This window comes from Notolepis coatsorum, assembly GCF_963971535.1.
Source record: "Notolepis coatsorum genome assembly, chromosome: 5".
Taxonomy (NCBI): domain Eukaryota; kingdom Metazoa; phylum Chordata; class Actinopteri; order Aulopiformes; family Paralepididae; genus Notolepis; species Notolepis coatsorum.
Genome location: NC_140169.1, coordinates 35,687,431 through 35,712,044, shown reverse-complemented (window position 1 = coordinate 35,712,044; position 24,614 = coordinate 35,687,431). Strand labels below are relative to the sequence as shown.

Here is a 24,614-nt window from a genome sequence, read left to right as displayed (position 1 = left end):
CCCTCACCACCCCAACAACAGCCTGTTCCAGCTGCTGAGGTCAGGCAGACGCCTGCGAACCCCAGCTACTAGGACAGAGAGGCTTCGGCTCAGCTTCTTCCCCCAGGCCATCAGAGCCTTGAACACTGAACACTGAGTGCCACAGAACACTGAACTCTCCACACACAAGCACACATGAGCACACACACGACACGCACGCTGTACACGCTCGCACACTAGCAGCCACTTTAACATGAGCAAGCACACACTCATGCTGCACACGCCCACACTTATGGCCACAAAGGAAAGGTCACTTTAAAAATAGTATAGCAACAGTAACAGTGTATTGCACTACCAAAGGACCTAGCATGTCCTCCATGCTTTGTAAATAACTTATGTACAAATACCGAGATGCCCCACTATGTTACCTGTTTATTGCACAATGTTGTTTTATTGGATTCTATTATATGTTGTACTAGGGGTGGACGGTATGGTCTAAAATTTATATCACGGTATAATTTGAAGCATAGACGGTAACGGTATATATCACGGTATCATCGTTTTTGATAAAAAAAAAATTTTATTTTATATAATTTTTTTTTTTTTTTTATAAAATATATATATTATATAATTAGACTTGTACTTGTATTATCTGCGAGACATCGCTACCACGCAACAAGCTCCACTGTCTGTGTGTACTCTAGTAGTCTCCAGCTACGGCCAGGATTCTCCGGAGCTGCACCTGGACCTATACTCGAGTAGCCTCGAGCAGAGCTACGGCCAGGATTCTCCGGCGCTGCACCTGGACCCTATTGTATTGGTACTATAACGTTAGCAAGCCCTCAGCTCGAATACGCATCGAATCAGTGTTATAAGACATTGATATCAGGAGCTATCTGTAGCTACTGCTAGCCGGATATATAACGTTAATACAACGCCTCAGTGAATTATTTAGTTCAATGGGACATTTAGTTTTGAACGGTGAACTAAACTTGCGTTAACGTGAGCTAGCGGCTAACGGAGCTATCATACACGTCTACTCTCTACTAGACTTGATGGAGCGTTTGTTGATGTCAGGAGCTATCGGTAGCTGGCCGACTAGATACCGTTCGGTTAGACAATGCCTCATCATGTATTAAACTAAAAGTGAATAGTTGACTGGGTCACTTTGTAACGGTAGCTAAGCTAACGTTAGCTCAGGGAGACGTCCCGTCCCACTAGACTACTAGTAGACCCGTGTTTACATGCGTGCGGGAGGGGCTGGCACGCCCACTGCGCGAAGCCTCCTAAATAACTTTTTCCAGTTCGCACATATCTATTATCTATGACTAATTCTATCTATTTTTAGGGGCAAATGCGAGTGAAATAGTCGCGCTGTGGTTACCTGACGTCATTGTTATTTTAGAGCTGCACTACCGGTTATACGGTATAGTCAAAATCCATACCGTAGAGCAAATTCATACCGTTTATACCGTATACCGTTTATACCGTCCACCCCTATGTTGTACTACTGTATTGCACATCGTTGCGGGCAAGACCACCCGCATTTCATTGTATACTTGTATGCCGTGACAAATAAAACTCTTGACTTGACTTGTAAGCAATAAGGCAGTACCGCTCATGGCCAGCAGGTGCCACAATTACACATTATTGCTATACATGCCAATATATATTTGGGGTGGGGGGGATATTTCTCCAGGTCAGGTAACAGACAGGGGCGTATCTAGACCAAGCACTGTACTGGGGCACAGGGGGGCACCTAGGGGGGCAACCGGTTTTGGACGGTTTTTGGGCGAAAATGGGCAGATTTTGTAACTATTTTATTTTTAACTTTATTTCGGTTTTAGGGTTAGGGTTAGGTTAGATGCATCCATCTGTATGGAGAATGGGAGGGGTTTGTCTGATGTTAAGGCCTTGAGAACATCACCCACTGCCTTTGGAGCAAGGATGTCTTTGACCAGAGCCTCTGCCTTTGTTCTTCCTAAAGTCATTTTCTTCACTATTTTGGAATCATGTAGAATCTTTTGATTGAGCTTGTTTTTTTTAAAGAAAAAATGTATCAATTAGATGCCTTTATTTCATATTCACGCAGACGGTAGCACATTTTGTTTGGTTTTCAGTTTTCAATCCATAATAAGTTAACAGAAAAAATATTTCAACCTAATAGAGAGAGAGAGAGAGAGAGAGAGAGAGAGAGAGAGAGAGAGAGAGAGAGAGAGAGAGAGAGAGAGAGAGAGAGAGAGAGAGAGAGAGAAGAGAGAGAGAGAGAGAGAGATAGAGATAGAGAGAGAGATGTTCAAGTTAACATGCAGCCCCATGTGTAGGAAAATAAACAACTGCCTACCTGTCAGTGAGATCCCTGGCCCTGTTTTGCTTTACTGAGCTCTGTTATCTGGGGGCTGTAGTTGGTCCCTTTATGCTGCACACCGGAGCATCTTTTAATCCAGCTGTTTGCTGTTCTCTGATATTTTCGGACATTTCGTTGATGCGTCGCTCGACACTTTGAGCTGACATGGGGATATCTTTTATCCTTGATTTGATTGTCTCTTTGTTTGGCAAGCCTTCAAACAAAACATCTGAGCTACAGAGAAATGCCTCCTTGATATACTCGCCATCAGTGAATGGCTTTCCACATTTCGCAATGCAATGAGCAATGCGATAGCTTGCTTCAGTTGCATGGTTTTTAGCAGTCGTGAACACTTTGAGGGTGCTGGCTTGCTTTCCATACCTGGCCACGGCACGTTTAATCGATTCTGCCTTATCCGCCTGATCTTTGAATTTTTTTTGATGCTTCGTCTCAAAATGGCGTTTCACACCTGACGTTCGGCAAACTACATTTTCTACACACAGCACGGTCCTTCTGACACACAAACCCGTAGTCGTCTGTCCACGAGGGCTGGAATGCCCGAATTTCCTTTGCTTTAACTTTCTTAGCTGGCGGGGTTGCCATCATAATGCAGAATGCAACCGCGGCACTGTGTGTTTACCTGGGAACTGCGCGAGGGCGCGGGAGGCCAGCTGACTGCTGACAGCTGAGCACCATGGTATGTACCATGTATTAGCTGTCATAGGGGTATGCAAAACAGTCGACTTACAAAAAATAACCTGTTGGAGGATTTCAACAAGATAAATGCGACAACAATGCAAAATATTTCACTATAATATTTTAAAGCGAAGTAAAAATCTTTTAAATAATAATTATAATTATTTTTCTGGGGAAATTTTTACTGGGGCACAACTGATCAATACTGGGGCACGTGCCCCAGTAAAAGTGGTCTAAATACGCCTGATTTAGCCTACATTACTATGTTTTAATGGGAACCTATTGTTAAAATAGCCCTTTCCTGTGCTTTGCATTATTTTAACAGAAGAGGGGTTTGTAAATGGTAAATGGCTGCATTTATATAGCGCTTTTATCCAAAGCGCTTTACAATTTGTTCCTCACATTTTACCCATTCACTCACACATTCACACACCGACGGCAGAGGAGACCATGCAAGGTGCCAACCTGCTCACCGGGAGCAATTAGGGGTTAAGTGTCTTGCTCAAGGACACTTCGACAAGCTGCCTTGCAATGAATGTCTCAACACTGTTTCTGCAGTTCATCAGTGACAAGAAACCCCTCCCTCTTGAAAAAAGACATTCAGAATTGCAGCCACAATCGCCGTAGTTAGTAAGACCTTGTATGCACATGTGAGGATATCTTGATAACATTTTAAGCTGGATCTTGAGTCATATTTGATCTGCAACGTCTAGTCTGAAAGTTGGAATGCTAGATGTATGATAACTATCATATTTGTACAATAAAAGCAGCTTGCTCGCTATAGGCACATAAACAGCCCATTGAAACATGTGTTTAGGGGACCTCAAAGACCTATATTGACTTGTTGAAAATTACTAAAATATGTCCCCTTTAATATGTTTTCTTCAGGTGAGATAACAGAGACAGTGGACTCTCTAGGCCTGGCCAATAACACTCTGATGTACCTGACTTCTGACCATGGAGGACACATTGAAGACTCTGATGAACATGGACAGAAAGGAGGCTGGAACGGCATCTATAAAGGTAGGTTATTAGTCAATACACAGCATCTATAAAGGTAGGTTATTAGTCAATACACAGCATCTAAAAAGGTAGGTATTCAATACACAGCATCTAAAAAGGTAGGTTATTAGTCAATACACAGCATCTATAAAGGTAGGTTATTAGTCAATACACAGCATCTAAAAAGGTAGGTTATTAATCAATACACAGCATTTATAAAGGTAGGTTATTAGTCAATACACAGCATCTAAAAAGGTAGGTTATTAGTCAATACACAGCATCTATAAAGGTAGGTTATTAGTCAGTACACATAATCTATAAAGCTAGGCTATTCATCAATACACAGAATCTATAAAGGTAGGTTATTAGTCAATACACAGCATCTATAAAGGTGGGTTATTAGTCAATACACAGCATATATAAAGGTAGGTTATTAGTTGATACACAGTATCTATAAAGGTAGGTTATTCGTTCATAGCATCAATAAATGTAGATTATTCACTGATACACAGCATCTATAAAGGTAGGTTATTAGTTGACACACATAGCATCTATAAAGGTAGGTTATTAGTTGACACACATAGCATCTATAAAGGTAGGTTATTCGTTGACACACATAGCATCTATAAACGTAGGTTATTCACTGATACACAGCATCTATAAAGGTAGGTTATTAGTCGATACACAGCATCTATAAAGCTAGGTTATTAGTTAATACACAGTGTAACTGAGGGGTACAATTCCCTGACTGTATTGATAAGTATGGTATCATTAAACCACTACCGATTTATGTACTTTAACTACTGGCCACACAGTACATGATATAGATATGATGAACACTTTCCCACCATGAAACCAAGTCCACACAAATGTATAAATCGAATATTTAATATATAGCAAAGGGTATATACAACGTTCACTTAATGACATTTATGATTTGAATGCACTTGTAAGGCAAATGAGTATTCGTAGGCAAATCAACATTGAATGTCCAATCTCTGGTTACGCAGGAAGCAAGTATACAACCTGGTTCTTTAGGGAACTATAGCGATGGTACTTAATTATTATAGCTGGATACACTAAAGGGGGTCCCGCTGGTTGTAAGTCAGTAAGGGGGGGGGTTAGGAGAGCCGCTGGCGATATCCCATCTGGCCAACGATTTCTTGGGAGAATTCAGAGTGCTGAACACGGTGCCCACAGAACCTTGGTCCACAGATGAATACAGCTGGGCCCTCTTTAGACGGTAGCTGCCGGTCCACAACGAAGAGACGTGAGGCGACCTCACTCGGGTTAGAGCGCCGTCTCACCTGGACTCCTCTCGGGGGTAGTTCCAACACTTACCAGTGTTGGCTGTTATCCATGGCATAATCAAAGCACCCAAAGTAAGTAGATAATCCAAGCCGTGTAGGGCTCGCCGTCGTCCGGGTAAGGTAATCCAATGTGCAGGTCCACTCGTCCTGGCCCAGAACTCCTCGGATGAAAGCACCACACGTGGTCTGCCCAGCCTGGTTAAGACTCTTGATAACGCGAGGAAACGATGGGGGTACTGCTCACTTTATAACTCTAACCGAACGATGCACCATACATAATAGACTATTATTAACTTAATAGAAATACGTCCCACTCGACGGTATAGTGCCAAACCATGACAATTCAACTATTAATCCACACGATGTCTCAATGCCATTCTGAGGCCAAGTTGACCATACTGCACCACACGTGTATCGTGGGTGAGGCTTAACGTCTTGCCACTAGGTTGGAGGGTAAAGAACTAAGGGCTAAGGGACTAAAAAAAAGTTCTACTTTACTTGCGCCATATATATATGCGCTGTGAACAAATAGTACCATTCGTATTTCGCCAGACGTATTCCTACGCGGAACCGGGCTAGTAACGACATGTTCGTCGGCACGATTGAACTTGAACCAAGGGGCTTGGCTGCTGGCGCCAAGTTCTTGTCCAATGAGAGAATGAAACTATTATGGGCTGTTAGTAGACTAAAGGGATATTCAGTGTATATGTACAAGGAATATACAAGGGATATCAAACGATATACAAATACTATTAAATATATATCCCTAAATAAATATATATATTCGGTTTAATCTGATCCTTCACAACAGCCGCCCCCTAATTAGTCCCACCTAATTAGCTAAGCAGAGACAGATTAACCGCACTGTCTACCACTCAAGGTCCGCTGTAAGGGTCAGTCAACTCACAAAGTCATGGGGTCATGGTCGTCATCGATAGTGTCTGGGAGTCTAGGCAGTTCTATTAGCCTCGCCACGGGTCGTGTGTAAGTTCGCCCTTGGACGAGCACCTCAGCTGCTCGCACCTTGCCATCGGCACCGGTGATCACTTTGCTTACGCGGCCAGCCGGCCACATAGCTCTGGGTAGTGACTGGTCGATAATCATGACGACTGTTCCTTCTGTCAAATTGTCTCTCTCTTTTACCCACTTCTGGCGGGTCTGTAGAGACGGTAGGTAGTGGAGTAGAAAGCTGTTCCAAAACTTGTCAGCTAGTACTTGACTGTACCTCCACATTCTTCGGCCGTTCGCTTCTTCAGGCCTGTACCTTGTCTGGGGTAGCGCGGGGTCCAGCCGCCCCATCAAGAGTGTGTTGGGGGTGACTGGGTCGACATCTGCTATATCACTGGAGACGTAGCCGAGGGGCTTGGAGTTCAATACTCCCTCGATCTCCGTGAGGACTGTCATTAGGACTTCTTCCGCTACAGTCTGGGCCCCAAGCACGGCGTACAGGGCTGTCTTTATAGAACGTACTTCTCGTTCCCAGGTTCCACCGAAGTGGGGTGCGTTCGGGGGATTAAACTGGAAGTCAATCTGGGATGGAGCGAGGTGGGTTTAAGTTCTGGGCCCATAGCTTGGAAGCTCTCTCTCAGCTCTCTTTCTCCGCCTTTGAAGTTTGTCCCGTGATCAGACAACAATGTAGACGGTTTTCCTTTCCGTGATGTGAATCTTCGGAAGGCCATAAGGAATGAGTCTGTGCTCATGGTTGGAAGGAGTTCGATATGTATCGCTCTGGTGGTCATGCATTTGAATACAATACCCCACCGCTTCTCGGTTCCTCTTCCTTTCTTTATATACAACGGGCCAAAACAGTCCATGCCTGTGGAGTGGAATGGCTTGTCGCCGAGTCGGAGGCGACAGGGAGGTAGGTCAGCCATCCGGGGTATGCTGGGCTGCGCGCGCCACTTTCGGCAGTCTAGACAGGTTCGCTGGAAGCGTCGCACTGCTTCTCTTCCTTGAAGTATCCAATAGCGACGTCTGATCTCCGCGAAGACTCTCTCTGCTCCTGCGTGGTGTACATCCTCGTCGTATTTCTTTATGATCAGCTCTGTGACCTTGTGTCGGCTGTTCAAGACTATCGGGTACTTAACGTCATCCGGTAGATCGGGGGCTCTCCGCAGACGACCACCCACTCTGATGAGATTATGGGCGTCACTCTCGGGTGCCAGGTGGAGCAGTCTGCTGTCTGATGGGACGGGCTTTCCTCCCTGTAGACAGTCTAGCTCGTCGGGGAACGAGTCTCTCTGGGCTCGTTGTAGTAGAAGAAGTTCTGCTTCTTCGTAGTCAGCTGCTGAAATGTCGGCAGTGGGCTGAATCTCTGGGTGGTGCCACAGGAATGTCTTTAGCTGCGCACTCTGTAGGGTAATGCAATCATCTATGTTGGGGTCTGTGGAGGCGACTGTGCTCAGTCCACAGAACATAGGTTTCTTGTTCTCAGCCTCCTCTTTACTCGCTTCCCGTGGGGTGGGCGTAGGCCACTCTTCTTCCGGGAGCTTGAGGAACTCTGGTCCGTCACTGTAGATGTTGCGACGGGTGAGGTCATCTAGGGACATTCCCCGGGTGATGACGTCAGCTGGGTTGTGTTTGGTGTCCACATACCGCCAGCTCGCTGTTTCTGTTAACTCTTGAATCTCGGTGACTCTGACTCCCACGAAGACTTTGTATCTGCATGAATCAGACTTGATCCATGTGAGTACTGTCGTGGAATCTGACCACAAGATTGTTCTGTGCACCGGAATGGTGAGTTCACGTTGGATTAACGTGGCTAGATGCGCTCCTGCTAGGGCTGCGCAGAGCTCTAGACGCGGGATAGATTGTTGCTTTCGTGGGGCTATTCTTGAGCGAGCCAGGATGAAAGCGGTGTGTATCTCTCCTCCCTTCTCTTGGGCACGCAAGTAGGCCACTGATCCATAGGCTACTTCGGAGGCGTCGCTGAAGACGTGTAGATCCATCTTGCATGTCTCTGGCCTCACTGTGGGTGGGAAGTAGCTGCGGCGTATATTGACGCCTGGGAGTGAGCGGAGTTCCGTCTCCCACTCTCTCCATGTGGAGGCAAGGGGTGCGGGTATTGGGTCGTCCCAGCCCTGGTCCTTGTCCCATAGTGCTCGTACAATCATCTTTGCCCTGGTGGTGTAAGGTAGAATACATCCCAACGGGTCATATTGTCTGGCGAGTGTTCTGTACACACTCCGTCTGGTGGTCGGTATCGCCGTCGACCTTCCCTGCTCCGTGGTCAGGGGTTTGTGTCTATAGTGGAGCGAGTCTGTTTTGAAGCGCCAGACTAGTCCTAGTGTCATTTCTTGGGCTTCTCCTGGGATGGTCGCCATCCAGGTCTCGCTGCTGGCAGCCTTGTCCGCGGGGGAGAGGCTGCGCAATACGTGCGGGTCGCTGCTGGCCCACTGCCTGAGATCAAAGCCGCCTTTGATCAGGGAGGCGCGTAGCTTGAGTAGGAGAACCTCGGCTTCTTCTTGAGTCGAAACGCTTTGTAAACAGTTGTCCACGTAGAAACTGTTCTTCACACTGTGTCGGACCTCTTCATCTGCTGCTGGGTCCTCTGCGACGTGTTTCTGTAGTGCAAATGTAGCACAGCACGGGCTGCATGTGGTTCCGAAGGGGAGGACTTCCCATTGGTAGATGGCTGGGTGCTCATCTCCGGTCCTCTCTCTCCATAGGAACCGCAGTAGGGGCTTATCCTCCTCCACTAGTCTCACCTGCAGGAACATCCCTTTGATATCCCCGCTGATAGCCACCTTGTCCTGGCGGAAGCGTAGTAGCACGCCTAGTAGAGAGGGGCCGAGTGTGGGGCCGGGCAAGAGCTCTTTATTCAGATTTTGGGATCCGATCTGGTAGCTGCAGTTAAACACAATGCGATCCTTGCCGTTGTGGTGGACCTTGTGGTGCGGCACGTACCATGATTCGGTCGTCTGATCGGCCTCTTTAATGTCAATCTTTGTCACGTGTCCCGCTGTGATTAGCTTCTCAATCTCAGCGCAGTACACACTCTCTTGAGCGGGGTCTTTGGCTAGGCGCCGCTCTGTGTTCAATAGATACCGCTCCGTAGCGTCTTTCTTTGCGTGAAAGGTGGGCATTCCCTCTCGCCTCAGGAGTGGAGTTGCGTATCTCATCACTCCGCCGACTGTGACTCTCTTTGTCCCTTGCTCGAGGAGGTTTATGGCGTAAATGTCTTCTTTAGAACGAATGTCTTTCTTTTCGTTCTTAAAGGGCATTGTCTCTAGTGTCCATAGCCTCTCGACATGCTGCAGGAGAGTGGTGTCTTCTTCTGTCACTCTGGAGTGGAGGCAGCTAGTGGCTGCTGTTCGGTTGAGAGATTTAGCGAGGGGGCCTTGTAGTGTCCATCCTAGGCGGGTCTCGACTGCTGCAGGACAGCCTCTGGGTCCTGTATGGACCCGGTCTATCGGGACTATGAGGTCTGCATGGTCGGAGCCTATCAGCAGGGTCGGGGTGGCGCCGTCTATGAGCGGGATAGGTAGTTGACGCAGGTGCACATATTTATCCATCAGTTTGGCGATGGGGTAGGTGTACTGTGATAGTCCTATTTCTTGGCTGGTGAAAGCATTTGTAATCCTATACCGTCGCTCTGGCTGCCCGCTTGCTGCGATAGTGAAGGAGACATTCTCGCCTTTTATCGTCTTTAAATCTCTTCTTATTGTCCGAATCGTCATTTGGTTCTCGCTCCCCCGCAGTCCCAGCTGGGCCGCAGCGGACGCGAGCAGAAGGGTCTTCTCTGACCCGTCATCAAGGACGGCGTAAGTGTCCATGACTTTATCTTGGTAGCTCAATGTTACACGGACTACCTTTAAGAGCACTTGGGCGCCGCTGCTGCTGGCGGGGTCAATGTACATGACACTTGCCTTGGTGCTGCTCGATGGTGCAGGTGCAGGCTTTCTTCTGTTACTGTCGTGTAGGACATCTAGGTGGGCTCCGTCACACCGACTGCACCTCTTCTTTAGGCGGCACTCGGCTGCCATGTGACTGCGCGCACATCGGTAACAGCGCCTGTTGGACTTTATCCATTGACTCACTTCTTCTGCATTCATCTTTGTGAACAGGTCACATTGTGACAGCCAGTGTTCCTTCTCGCAGTACGGGCACACCATCTTCCACTTCTCTTTTCTCGAGGGGGTACTGTGGTTCTTACTGCTCGGTACTGATTCTGATTGGTGCATGACAGTCACCGATCTTCTTCCATCGTTTATTCTCTTGGGTCCCTCTCTGGAGCTTGGTGTGCTCCGCACGAACGTATCCAGTCGTAAGCTGCTGACTTCTCTCGCCAGGAAGTCGGCTAGATCGAGGAGGGATGGTTCGGGACCGTTAGGATCACGGTGGTCTCTCTGCCGCCTAAAGCGCTCTTGTCTGGCGGGTGGCAGCTTCTCTAAAATCCTCTCGACGTTAGAGTTGGCGTATAGCTCGTGCATACCCTTTTCTCGTTGCGCTCCCAGCATCCCTACCAGGGACTGCACTTTTATAGACAGGTCGTCTAATGAGCGATTGTCTGTTGCTGGGGGTAGGCGGTCAATATGCCTTATCTCTTGGATTACGTAATCCCATATACGTCCATATCTCTGGTCCAGCGCTGCTAGAGCCGCGGTGTATGGGGTCGTAGAGGTGGCATAGGCTAGCGCTATATTGTGCGCTCGGGGTACTTTCGGGTGCTTCAGTAATATTGCATACTTGTGGCGTTCATCAGCGACATCCACCATCATTGTCTCTAAGCACATCCGGAGCTCCGTGTACTGTGCTCGATTCTCATAGGTGAAGTCTGGAAACGTCGGTGTACCAATGTATGACGCCGTGGATGGCTGATACATCGGCGAGCGTTGGGGGAGAGGCCTCCTAGGCGAGTCTCCTCTTGCGCCTCTCTGTGGGCTGGTACCGGCAGGGTACCATGGCCCGCTGGTCCAGGTGCTATTCCTCGGGGCTGGTCGTGCGTCATGCTCACCCGTGAATAGAGTCGGGGGTCTGTAGCGCAGCGCCGCGGGGGTATAGCCTGGGCTGTACTGGACCTCCTGGTCCGGTGGAGTACTGTGCTGTCGTCGGGCTTGGTTCTCCTCCTCTCCCTCTTCTTCTTCTATCAGGTCCTCTAGATCCTGTAGTCGTTTATTTAGCTTCTCCGCAGTGTATGCCGCTCCTTCCTTGTAGCTGGGTCTCGCTTGGACCGGTCGGGGAAGGGGGTCTGCGGGGGGTATAGGCTTGGTCTGTTGGTCAAGTTCAGGGTCGCTTGCTCGGTTAGGAGACGCTGCCCTTGACTGTTGTCTCGACGAGTTCCTTGAACCCCTGGCGGAGGGAGAGGGTGTTGCCTTGAGGATCAGCTGCTCCATTAGCTGCGCTTGTAACTTGTTGCGCTCGGCTTGTAGTCTGTCGCGCTCGCCCTGTAGTCTGTCGCGCTCGGTTTCGCACTGGATGAGAGCGAGGTCGCGCTCTGTTTCTCTTTGGGCACCGGCAGCGGCACGCTGGGTGTCTGCTCGGTCTCTTGCCATATTCTCTTCCATCTGAAGGCGTCTCATCTCCAGGCGTATGCGCTCTTCTTCGCTCCGTTGCTGTGTCTGGAGTCGATCGCGTTCACCCTGAAGTCGATCGCGTTCACCCTGGAGTCGATCGCGTTCGGTAGAGGCTGTCAGGCTGACGAGGAACGCCTGTGATAGCATCCTCTCCGCTTCGCTGGGGGAAGACGGTTGTAGAGGTGAGCCGCTCCTGGCTGTACTCATTGGGGAGTCCTGGAGCTCTATCTCCTCGGCGCTCTCCTCATCTTGTTCCGTGCAGAGTTCTCTCTCTGTAGGGTTGTCTTCCTCCCGGGGCTGGTCGGGGACTACTTCTTCGGTATTGGCGGGGGGTAAAGGCATGTCAGCTCCCTCCTGGTCCCCACCGTGAGCTTGGTCAGTTACATTAGAACCCACTAGGGCCTCTGTGGTCGGGGTAACCTGGTCGTTAAGGTCAGACATAATTTTACTTTCTACTTTTACCGCGTTTACCGTTTGTAGAAGGCTAGGTAGTTGACTGACAGCGTAATCCTCTAAGTACGGAGGTGGCTGTCGTCTGCGCCGCGGGCGTTCTACGTTAGGAGGACCGTTTCGTGGAGTGTTCATCATAGGCCATTTCAATATTAATAACACTATATTAATATTACACTAGTTACCCTCCGGCTCGAAGGACCAATTGTAACTGAGGGGTACAATTCCCTGACTGTATTGATAAGTATGGTATCATTAAACCACTACCGCTTTATGTACTTTAACTACTGGCCACACAGTACATGATATAGATATGATGAACACTTTCCCACCATGAAACCAAGTCCACACAAATGTATAAATCGAATATTTAATATATAGCAAAGGGTATATACAACGTTCACTTAATGACATTTATGATTTGAATGCACTTGTAAGGCAAATGAGTATTCGTAGGCAAATCAACATTGAATGTCCAATCTCTGGTTACGCAGGAAGCAAGTATACAACCTGGTTCTTTATGGAACTATAGCGATGGTACTTAATTATTATAGCTGGATACACTAAAGGGGGTCCCGCTGGTTGTAAGTCAGTAAGGGGGGGGGTTAGGAGAGCCGCTGGCGATATCCCATCTGGCCAACGATTTCTTGGGAGAATTCAGAGTGCTGAACACGGTGCCCACAGAACCTTGGTCCACAGATGAATACAGCTGGGCCCTCTTGTAGACGGTAGCTGCCGGTCCACAACGAAGAGACGTGAGGCGACCTCACTCGGGTTAGAGCGCCGTCTCACCTGGACTCCTCTCGGGGGTAGTTCCAACACTTACCAGTGTTGGCTGTTATCCATGGCATAATCAAAGCACCCAAAGCAAGTAGATAATCCAAGCCGTGTAGGGCTCGCCGTCGTCCGGGTAAGGTAATCCAATGTGCAGGTCCACTCGTCCTGGCCCAGAACTCCTCGGATGAAAGCACCACACGTGGTCTGCCCAGCCTGGTTAAGACTCTAGATAACGCGAGGAAACGATGGGGGTACTGCTCACTTTATAACTCTAACCGAACGATGCACCATACATAATAGACTATTATTAACTTAATAGAAATACGTCCCACTCGACGGTATAGTGCCAAACTATGACAATTCAACTATTAATCCACACGATGTCTCAATGCCATTCTGAGGCCAAGTTGACCATACTGCACCACACGTGTATCGTGGGTGAGGCTTAACGTCTTGCCACTAGGTTGGAGGGTAAAGAACTAAGGGCTAAGGGACTAAAAAAAAGTTCTACTTTACTTGCGCCATATATATATGCGCTGTGAACAAATAGTACCATTCGTATTTCGCCAGACGTATTCCTACGCGGAACCGGGCTAGTAACGACATGTTCGTCGGCACGATTGAACTTGAACCAAGGGGCTTGGCTGCTGGCGCCAAGTTCTTGTCCAATGAGAGAATGAAACTATTATGGGCTGTTAGTAGACTAAAGGGATATTCAGTGTATATGTACAAGGAATATACAAGGGATATCAAACGATATACAAATACTATTAAATATATATCCCTAAATAAATATATATATTTGGTTAAATCTGATCCTTCACAACACACAGCATCTATAAAGGTAGGTTATTAGTCGATACACAGCATCTATAAAGCTAGGTTATTAGTTGATACACAGCATCTATAAAGGTAGGTTATTAGTTGATACACAGCATCGATAAAGGTAGGTTATTCGTTGATACAGCATCTATAAAGGTAGGTTATTAGTTGATACACAGCATCTAGAAAGGTAGGTTATATTTCGTATTGCATCGCGTCCCGCTCTGAGCCTTACGAGATACTTCTATCTCCTGTGATACCTAATGTATCTCCCACGAACAAAAAACACATGCACCCCACCTGTATGGGGCCCCGCCCCTTATGGTGGCATTACCCATATAACCATGACTCTGGTCATGAAACACCCTTCCTCTATTTTCGTCCCAGCGTGTTGGATGCGTGCACCATACGAGCTAGCGGAATGAAAAGATTAAGGAAGATTAATAATGTTGAGAGCTTACCGGAGAGTTGTTTTTCCCTGGATTCTCTGGAGCTTGTTTCGGCGACACATGAGACCTATGCTGGTGGTTCCTCGGCTGACGGCGACGGACCGAGGGGCAGCGTACAAGGTTTGGCTAACGGGTCGGCTTGTACAAAGGTGAGGTCTGTATCAGTAGGCGTCAATGTCGGTGTTGGTCGTGCTGTGGAGTATGTTTCGGCACCAGGGCCGGGGCGGCTTGGCGATCGTTCCACTGTAGTGGGCGATGTCTTGGCGATCCTGGAACATGCTGTTGACGCTAATGCTATTGCTACTGCTAATGCTAATGCTACTGCTGCTTCTTCTGCTAACGCTGATGTTGACGCTGGAATGTCTAATAATCCCTGCCGCGGGATTCCGCTTTTCCCTCCTCTTGCCACCTTCATTGATGAAGGTCAGTCGGTGGTGGGTGTGGGGGGGTTCGCTGAGCTCTATTTACCTTTTTTGCGGGTGAAGGGGCTGACGACGGGGTGCAGCCCGGGGGTACCTTGGCTAAGTAGCCAGGTAGCTTCTTTTTTGTGCCCAGGCGGGGATGAACGACGTTCCGCCCGGCCGTTGCTTGATAGCATGTCGGCTCGGAGGGTGGCAGTATGGACGAATGAGTGGTATACTGCTGCAGGATGGCATTTAGCGGCGGCCAGTGTTGTGGCTCAGCTGGCTACTTTCCTATCCAAGATGGCGTCGGGTTGTAGGTCTTTGGGTCCAACCGACACTATGAACGTGATTCATGTTTGTGGTGTTATAGAGATCTTGACTCAGTCGCAAGCTATAACTGCGGGGAGGATTCGGATGCTATCGACTTTGGTTGTTAGGCATCTTTGGTTGGAGCAGTCTCCTCTTGGGGAAGAGGATAGGTTTTCTCTCCTCACGACTCCTTTTTCCACAGATAGTCTTTTTGGGCGTTCTGTGGAGGCGCAGGCGGTTTTTGATTCGGGTCCTACACCGCCTCACGCTGTGCAGCCAGGGGTGGGAGCACGGTCTCGTCAACGACTGTGGCGAGATCCTCGACAGGCGGCCATGTTTCCCCCGCCAGTGGTGCCCTGGTTGGAGAATCGACAGGGTTTCGCAAGGCCGACAGTCTTGGCGGCCGAGGGATCGGCCATTTTGGGTGATTTCGGGGTTGGTAAACCACCCCGTCGTCATTTTGCCGCGAGCAGCCCGCTCCCCGTTCAATCCTCTCTCTGGTATCCCCAGAAGCGGGGCTCTGAGCATTCTCCTTTGGCTGCGGGCCGCGAACCTTCTTTGAAGCGTATGCGGCCCCATTCTTCACTTCTCATGGAGACAGGGGCTGACACCCAGTTGATGGCTGAGCCTGGGTCTGTCCGTGAGAATGTTCCCTCGTCGCGTGGTTCCTACACCGCAGGTTGTGGGTGGGTGGAACCTGGTGTTACAGCTGCCACTAGCTCCAGTGGTCAGCAGGGGGACTCGGTGCCTCTTCTGTTGAATGCTCAGCAGGGGTTACCCCGGCTTCGCCCTCGCCAGGCGGGGTATCGCGCTGTTGCCTCCCACTCCCGTCAAACCGGCAGTGGTCTGCAAAGGAGAGGCTGGCGTGATTTGAGTGGGCACATGCTCCCTCCACTGTCGCGGTTTACGCGGGCAGGTGGCGTGCGTTCCAAGAATGGTGTAAGGGGGGGGGGGCTGGGACCCAGTCTCCTGCCCCCTGGATGCTGTTCTGGGTTATCTCCAGTCTCTTCTTGGTAGGCTGTCGGCTTCGACAGTGAGGGTATATGCGGCAGCTATATCCTCCTGTCATGAGGGTTTTGAGGGGACTGTTTTGTTCAGCCACCCTCTTGTGAAGCGTTTCCTGCTTGGCGCTCGACGCGTTAAGCCGGTGCAACGCTCCTTGGCTCCGACTTGGGATCTTCAATTGGTCCTCGGTCGGTTGTCCTTGGCCCCGTTTGAGCCGCTCGAGCAGGCGCCGTTGGGACGGCTGTCTTTCAAGACCGCGTTCCTACTGGCTGTCACTTCCGCTAAACGCGTGGGTGAGCTTTGTGCTCTCTCGGTACGTCCAGAGTGCCTGTCTTTTCGGACCGATTGCGGTGCCACTCTGCGACCTAATCCTGCTTTCGTGCCTAAGAATATCCGGAGTTCCTTCCGCTCCCGGGATATTGTGGTTCAGGCTTTTCGTCCTCCTCCTCACACTAGTGAGTTAGATGCGGGCCTTCACCTGTCATGTCCAGTCCGTGCTTTGGGGTTTTACCTCAGCCGTACTCAGGACTTCAGGGTTACCGACCAGCTTTTTGTCTGTTACGGTGGGGCTCGTGCTGGTAAGGCACTGTCGAAGCAGCGCCTGTCCCATTGGTTGTGCGAGGGTATTGCCCTCTGCTACACGTTGGCTGGGCAGGATCCCCCTGGGGGCGTCAGGGCGCACTCCACTCGTGGGGTGGCTGCCTCTGCCGCTCTCCTGGGTGGGGCCTCGGTGGAGGACATCTGTGCTGCAGCTTCATGGTCCTCACCGGGCCCCTTTGTAAGGTTTTACCTCATGGACATGACCGGGGGTTCTGTCTCCCAGGCGGTTCTGGGGTCTGTGGCCTTTCCTGCTTCCCGTCCTTTGGTCGGGTAGCAGGAGTGTATGGGTATGGGCCGCAGTGTGTTGAGTCACACGTGGTTCCGCCTGTACGGTGTGTTCAAGGGGTTCTGGCTCCCTCTTGTTCGCATTCAGGTGGAGTTGACTGCGCCCCCCTTCGTTAGGAAGGATGGGGTGACAGGGCTCCCCGCACCCCTTGATGTGGGCTTACGGGTCCTCAGGGGGTACATCTGTCGGGTCTCGCGCCCGCTCTTCCCCATTATCTCGTAAGGCTCAGAGCGGGACGCGATGCAATACGAAATATAACGATAGGTTATGTAGATAACCTAGTTATATTAGTATTGGCTAAGCGTCCCGCTCTGCGCGCCCTGAGTTCCCTCTTGAGGGATCTTTTCCTGGGACGGGTTTTTGGCGAGGAAGGGTGTTTCATGACCAGAGTCATGGTTATATGGGTAATGCCACCATAAGGGGCGGGGCCCCATACAGGTGGGGTGCATGTGTTTTTTGTTCGTGGGAGATACATTAGGTATCACAGGAGATAGAAGTATCTCGTAAGGCTCAGAGCGGGACGCTTAGCCAATACTAATATAACTAGGTTATCTACATAACCTATCGTTATTAGTTGACACACACAAAATCTATTAGTTGATGTCCTAATATCCTTGTAGTCACACATATATTTACAGATGTCCAATCCCAATAGCCATGTCGAGCCTGTCGCAATTAAATCAAAGCCACATAGGAGCATCTTAGATTCTCAAATGGAGAAAATGTGACTGTCGGTCATTGTTATGTAATGACCCCAAACAAAATGGTCTACAAAAAGTCTATACTTTTCAGCAGAGGTAAGGGGTCAGATCGACACTGATTCGCTGAAAAGAACACGCCAACTTCTTGGGAAATTACTGTAGCTTATTTGCCGACTTCCCCAGAGTCTTCCCCAGAGTCAGACAGCCAGATGGCCACTCAGCACCACCTTGTTTGAAAGTCCTGGGGAAAGCCCTGACTCCATTCATAGCAAAGGGACCCAAATGTAGTGAAATGAACCAGCATGTCCGCAGACTTCACTGTGTCCTCTCGGTCGTCAGTACAACGTGGTTTTGTATACAGGAGGAACGTGAGGAGACTCTAATGGAAATATCTGGCAGACTCCTCTTATCTCCATCCCTCCTTGCCTCTCCTCCGCTCTCCTCTGCTCTCCCCCTTGTTATTCTCAAGTGTGACTTCTAAACCTTGTGGAGGACGGGCAGGCTTTACTTTAGTAGGGCAAACAAACAGATGTCTGATAATTGTTCTAAATGAATGCATAGGCAGGCTTTTGGCCGTCCTTTCATCACTTTCCTCTTCAAGGTGACGTTATGCACGGCGTGAGCTGGAAAACTAGTATTCGCTGAGGACAACATGTTTCCTTTTCCCTTTTGTAGTCCAGGCAAAATTGGGTTTGATCTAAGACTAATTGTAACAGAATTATATATTCAAATTCTTACGTTTATATTGATGCTCTAAACACAATATTTAAAATCTAGATGGTGGAAGTATGTTAAAATTTAGTTTTTTCAAAATGGCCACCATTATTCATTTTTGCCCATCTTGACTTCAAATAGACGTAGAATTGCACATTTTGTGTCTATTTCCACATTTTGAAGGTCAAGAAATCCAAGGAAATGGTATCTTCCATTAGTTGGATGTATGGCCTCTGCAAGGTTGTGTGCAGCCATTTGGTTTTGTAACATGCTACATCTGTCCCACATGTTCTTAGCACCATAGTTCTCTTAGGACCTAGGTTAACTTAATCTCATAGCTTGTATTTGATGATATTCTTCTTTGTTATTTACTGGTTTGATCATTGATTGATGGAGTAATATGGGGTTCTTAACCTGATAATATAAAAGGATTTATGTTAAAATAACATAAGCTAACATATATTTTCACATCTATGCAAATGCATTATGCAATATGTGTAACTTGAATAAGTAATACATACAGAAAAAACAGGTCTGACTAGGTTGTGAAAGGTGTCTGTCTCAGCCAGGACAATGGAAACACTCACTGTGTGCCAGACAGGCCAGAGCACGGCTAAACCCTGGTCAGTGGAGACTCAACATTATTCACTGGGGTCATTGGACAGAAAAGGAATGATATACAGTATATATATAATCTGGTTTCTCCCTAAAAGTAATCTTACATTTTACACATCCACATGAATGCAAAACACAATCAATTAAAGGAACATTTTGGGAAATACTCTTATTGGCATCTCTTTGTGTTTCATCTCTGTGTGTCCAGTAGCCCCAGAGAGAGGTCCAGATGCATGCTAGCCTAGCTTAGCACAAGGACTGGAAGCAGTAGGGAGCAGCTAGCCTAGCTTAGCACAAGGACTGGAAGCAGTAGGGAGCAGCTAGCCTAGCTTAGCATAAGGACTGGAAGCAGTAGGGAGCAGCTAGCCTAGCTTAGCATAAGGACTGGAAGCAGTAGGGAGCAGCTAGCCTAGCTTAGCACAAGGATTGGAAGCAGTAGGGAGCTGCTAGCCTAGCTTAGCACAAGCACTGGAAGCAGTAGGGAGCAGCTAGCAGCTATACTACTTCCAGCAACTCCATAACCGATGCACAGAGATGAAACTGATCTTCAATCTTCTCGTCGTCTGACTCTGGGAAAAATGCCAAATAACCGTTTTTCCCAAAATGTTGGAGTGTTCCTTTAAGTTTCTTGACGTTTGTAACATACTACACATGACCCTTGGCAGCACCTCTCAGTCTCAGTATCAGTGGTCCCTTATAGTTTCTGGTCTACTATATACTCTGCTGGCTTGGCAGGTTGCCACACATTCCGCCCATGCCCCTTGGTCATCTGAAGAATATCAACTCACAGCTACTCTACAGTATCAGACCTGCATTCTAGTCATTCCATTCAATGCAGTCGTTTCTTTACACACCTGGAAGACTGCCAGACTATACAGTACATACACACCCTCTCCTCCCTTACCCCCCCTTCTCCTCTTCTCCTTCCCTCCCTTCCCCCCTTACCCTCTCCTCCCCTCCCAACTCCTCTCCCTTCTCTTCTCCCCCCTCCCTTCTTCCCCATCCTCCCCTCCCTTCTCCCCCTTCCCCTCTCTCCTCTCCTCTCTTTGCTTCTCCTCTCTTCTCCTCTCTTCTTCTATCCTCTCTTCTCTCATTTCCTCTCTCCTCTCTCTTCTCTTCTCCCATTTCCTCTCCTCCTCTCTCCTCAAAAACCTGGAATATGTAGGGCTTACTCTTCGACTACTAGTCATGTGGTTTTTGTTGACTAATCGATACATTCATTATGGACAAGTCTGTAACACTGTGTATCACATGTTTGTCCTTCTGCAAATTAATGGAGACATTTTGAGGGACCTACAGTATAAAAGTCTAGTGCTTATGTAACCCGCTTGACGTGTGTGGCCAAGTTTGCAGGTATATCTAAATATCTACTGTAGGTTCTAAATGGAGACTGGCATACATTAAAGCAGTGAAGTACCCAATGACATTTCTTAACCCTTCCCTTAAATAACTCACACCAACTACTGAATGTCTTTGTTTAACTGTACTGTATTGTTTCTTTTATTCCGTCTTAGTTATTATTATTTTTTTAAACAATAGTGAACATTGTTCACTATTTTATACTATAAAATATGTTACAGCACATCATTGTCCACTTATCATAATTTTAATTGTACACATCTTGGGCATGAAACTATTTGCACTTACAACAGGGATCAATGACAACCTACACAAATTATTTACACATTTATAATACATTTGTATCTAAAGCTCAATATGGCTAACTAAATTTATTCAGGAGTACACTTAAACCCAGTGTACTCCAACAAAAATATTTACATTTTGAGACTCAACAAGAATAAGGAAAGAAAAGAAACTGACGAGATCTCGGAATTAAACAATCTATACGCCATACAACCAAACATTTCTGTTTGTTCAATTAGTTTGAGTGCACTCAAGTCCCTACCATCACTCTTAACAAGGAATACTGTCCATCCAAGAGCAAGCAGGTTGAACCTGATGAGTAGTGGAGCCGATTGAAGATGAAGATTGGCGCAAAGGTCCAGTGAGTGGTGAAGGAACGGTGACGATGGTGACTCATATTGTCATACCTTTCTGGTGATAATAATAATTATAATAATTAGTGCTGAGACAGCCTGGCTACACTTATTAAAGACCAAAGCAGATAAGTGGATATTATCAGGAGGCCAGATGTATGCTCTGTTCTCCTCCAGGTGGGAAGGCCATGGGAGGCTGGGAGGGAGGCCTCCGGGTCCCAGGGCTCTTCAGGTGGCCTGGCAGGCTACCAGCAGGCAGGGTGGTGGACGAGCCCACCAGCCTGATGGATCTGTACCCTACGCTCCAACACCTGGCCCAGGACACACTGCCCGACAGGTAAGGGGACATCTTTGAAAGCCTAAACTGATACGTTGTGTCTGTCCGTTTTCAACGAGATGTATTCGTCTGTCGGACAGGGTTGATGCCACGCCCGTCTCCGCCAGATTTGTGTCCATTTTGAAGGGCAGAAGAGTTCAGAGAGGGTCATCTTTAGGAACTGACATCTTTTTTTACTGTCCACAAAGCTGTTTCTGCAAAGGCACGATTACATTCCCATAGGGGTGTTGCGGGGGCTGGATGTCAGATGGGGGGGGGGGACCTGGATGTCAGATAGGGGGGCGTTATGGGACCTGGATGTCAGATAGGGGGGCGTTATGGGACCTGGACGTCAGATATGGGGGGCGTTATGGGACATGGACGTCAGATATGGGGCGTGTTATGGGACCTGGACGTCAGATATGGGGGGCGTTATGGGACCTGGACGTCAGATATGGGGGGCGTTATGGGACATGGACGTCAGATATGGGGCGTGTTATGGGACCTGGACGTCAGATATGGGGGGCGTTATGGGACCTGGACGTCAGATATGGGGAGCGTTATGGGACCTGGACGTCAGATAGGGGGGGGGCGTTGTGGGACATGGACGTCAGATAGGGGGGCGTTGTGGGACCTGGATGTCAGATAGGGGGGCGTTATGGGACCTGGACGTCAGATATGGGGGCGTTATGGGACCTGGACGTCAGATATGGGGCGTGTTATGGGACCTGGACGTCAGATATGGGGGGCGTTATGGGACCTGGACGTCAGATAGGGGGGGCGTTGTGGGACCTGGATGTCAGATAGGGGGGGCGTTGTGGGACATGGACGTCAGATAGGGGGGCGTTGTGGGACCTGGATGTCAGATAGGGTGGCGTTATGGGACCCATGGCAGCAATCAAAGCTTGGAAGCATTTGGGTCAGCCCTAAACTTTATGACGTCTATAGAATGTCTGTGTTCCCCCAGCTTGACGTTAAAAGCTCAATTCTGGGGTTGTAGCCTTCGAAGGACGTCTTCAAAGGTGTGTCCTCTGTAGACCAGGGCACATCCTTCGTAGACTGCAAAGGTCGACCTGAGTACCTGATGATATGGTCTGGTCTACGGAGGAGACTGGGGCTGACACATGCCCTGTTAAAAGGAGGAAGCCTCTTGGTGCCAGAAGCCCTCACATTACGGCACACACACACATGCCCATTATGGACCAAGAGAGGCTCAAAATGTAGCCAGATTATTTGATTATTGCCACTTCCACTAAATTTATTAATCTAGCTATACTAACTAGGGAGGCTGATAAATTACAGATAAAGGAATATAGCAGGATGATCGGTTACGATAGTTAACCTCACATAAATGACCGTAAATTAAATTAAATTAAATGAATTATTAAAAAGAACAAGAAAATGGTAGAAACAACCCTTTTTCTCTTTATCTCTCCCTTTCTGTCTTGCTCCCTATCTCTCTCTCTCTCTCTCTCTCCCTCCACCTCTCTCTCTCTCTCTCTCTCTCTCTCTCTCTCTCTCTCTCTCTCTCTCTCTCTCTCTCTCCCTCCACCTCTCTCTCTCTCTCTCTCTCTCTCTCTCTCTCTCTCTCTCTCTCTCAGGCTGTTAGATGGTTATAATCTGATGCCTCTGTTAGAAGGGAACACAGATCGTTCTGAACATGACTTCATGTTTCATTACTGTGGTGTTTACCTCAACGCTGTCCGCTGGCACCCGCCTGGCAGTGAGTACACACACACACGCACACGCACGCACGCACAAACACACACACACACACAAACATAAATCCTCTAATCTAATTTCTAATATTAAATTTCACATGCCTTAGATTCAAATATGTATATAATATACAGGCCAGTTGTTCCAAAAATCTCTTTAATTAAGAGTCAGTGTGAGAGAAGGAGGATGAATGTAAGTTAATGTAAAGTGTGTATTTCTACGTCTCCAGGTGACTCCATCTTCAAAGTCCATTACTTCACTCCTAACTTCTCCCCCCCGGGCGCTGGCGGTTGCTATGACACCGGCATCTGCCTCTGTCACGGCAGTCATGTGACCCACCACGACCCCCCGCTGGTCTTCGACCTCCACCACGACCCCTCCGAGTCCCGCCCTCTCGCGCCCGACGCCGAGCCGCGCTTCGCCGAGATCCTCCGAGAGACGGCCGGGGCGGTGGAGAGGCATCGCGCCACGCTGACCAACGTAGAGATGCCCGACAGGACACACACACCTGCTGACACACACACACCTCAGGACACTTTACCCAATCAGCTGTCATGGGAGAACATATTGTGGAAACCATGGTTACAGCCCTGCTGTGGAACCTTCCCTTTCTGTGGCTGTAAGGAGGACACCAAACATATCTAACACACACCTACTGACACACACATAGACACACCTACTGACCAACATACACACACACAGACACACACCGTAAAATCCATAACCAACCACTCACACAATGACTAAAGCGAGGAAAAGCCTGTAAAACCAACAGCAAGCTAACAGCAAGGAGTACTGTAATGTAATCTTTCCCCAGCATCCTAAATAACATTTCAGACTGATAAATCCACACGAAGACTAAGACTCATTAGAACCAGTACAATGAAAATGGTGTTTTTCGATCTCGTTGCATCGTTTTAACAGGAGGCATGTCGGTGTGTGAAAGAAATGACTAAATCCCCTTGAGAAACGATCCTCCAGGGCGTCAACATAATCAAACTATTTCAGTTCCTGAAGAAGATTCCATCATCTACTCAGTGACCCTGGTTCGGTTGTCAGTCGTCAGTTGTTGTAATTAGATATATCAGATCGTTAGTCCACAAACAAGCAATAGACTTCACGAGTGCTTTCTCGCTAGTCAAAAATAGCCTTGAACCGTTAGCATTGCGGATCAGGTCAATGACATCCGGCCATTTAGTGTGAGCAATGTGATTCTTAAAATTAGGCTAGTTAACAAAACATACAGTCGGGTCCATAAATATTTGGTCATTGACACAATTATCACAATTACATCCAAATCAGGTGAACAGTGTAGGACTTACAACAGTTTCTACATGTGCACCCCCCTTTTTAAGGGATCAAGTTAATTGGACAAAATAACAATCATAAATCAAATTTGTTGCAAATCCTTTGCAGTCAATGACTGAAGTCTGGAACCCACAGACATCACCAGACGCTGGGCTTCATCCCTGGTGATGCCCTGCCAGGCCGCATGAATACTTTCCCTAAGGTGGTTGTCCTTCCGCGTTCTTTTTGTGCAATCTGATTGGCCACTGACTAATCCATCATTTACTCTTTTCAAGTGCCAATTGCGGTCGTCG

At 48.2% G+C, this 24,614-nt stretch overlaps 1 protein-coding gene across 1 annotated transcript in view; it reads left to right on the top strand.

Moving 5' to 3' along the window:
* arsh (arylsulfatase H) overlaps window positions 1-23,969 on the top strand; it is a 78,476-nt gene extending 54,507 nt beyond the window's left edge. The window contains exons 8-11 of the mRNA XM_084313779.1: window positions 3,911-4,045; window positions 21,156-21,315; window positions 22,896-23,017; window positions 23,243-23,969. Coding sequence (XP_084169905.1) covers window positions 3,911-4,045; window positions 21,156-21,315; window positions 22,896-23,017; window positions 23,243-23,658 — 833 coding nt within the window. The 3' untranslated portion in view covers window positions 23,659-23,969. The remainder of the gene's footprint in view (window positions 1-3,910; window positions 4,046-21,155; window positions 21,316-22,895; window positions 23,018-23,242) is intronic.
* Window positions 23,970-24,614: the final 645 nt, after the last annotated feature.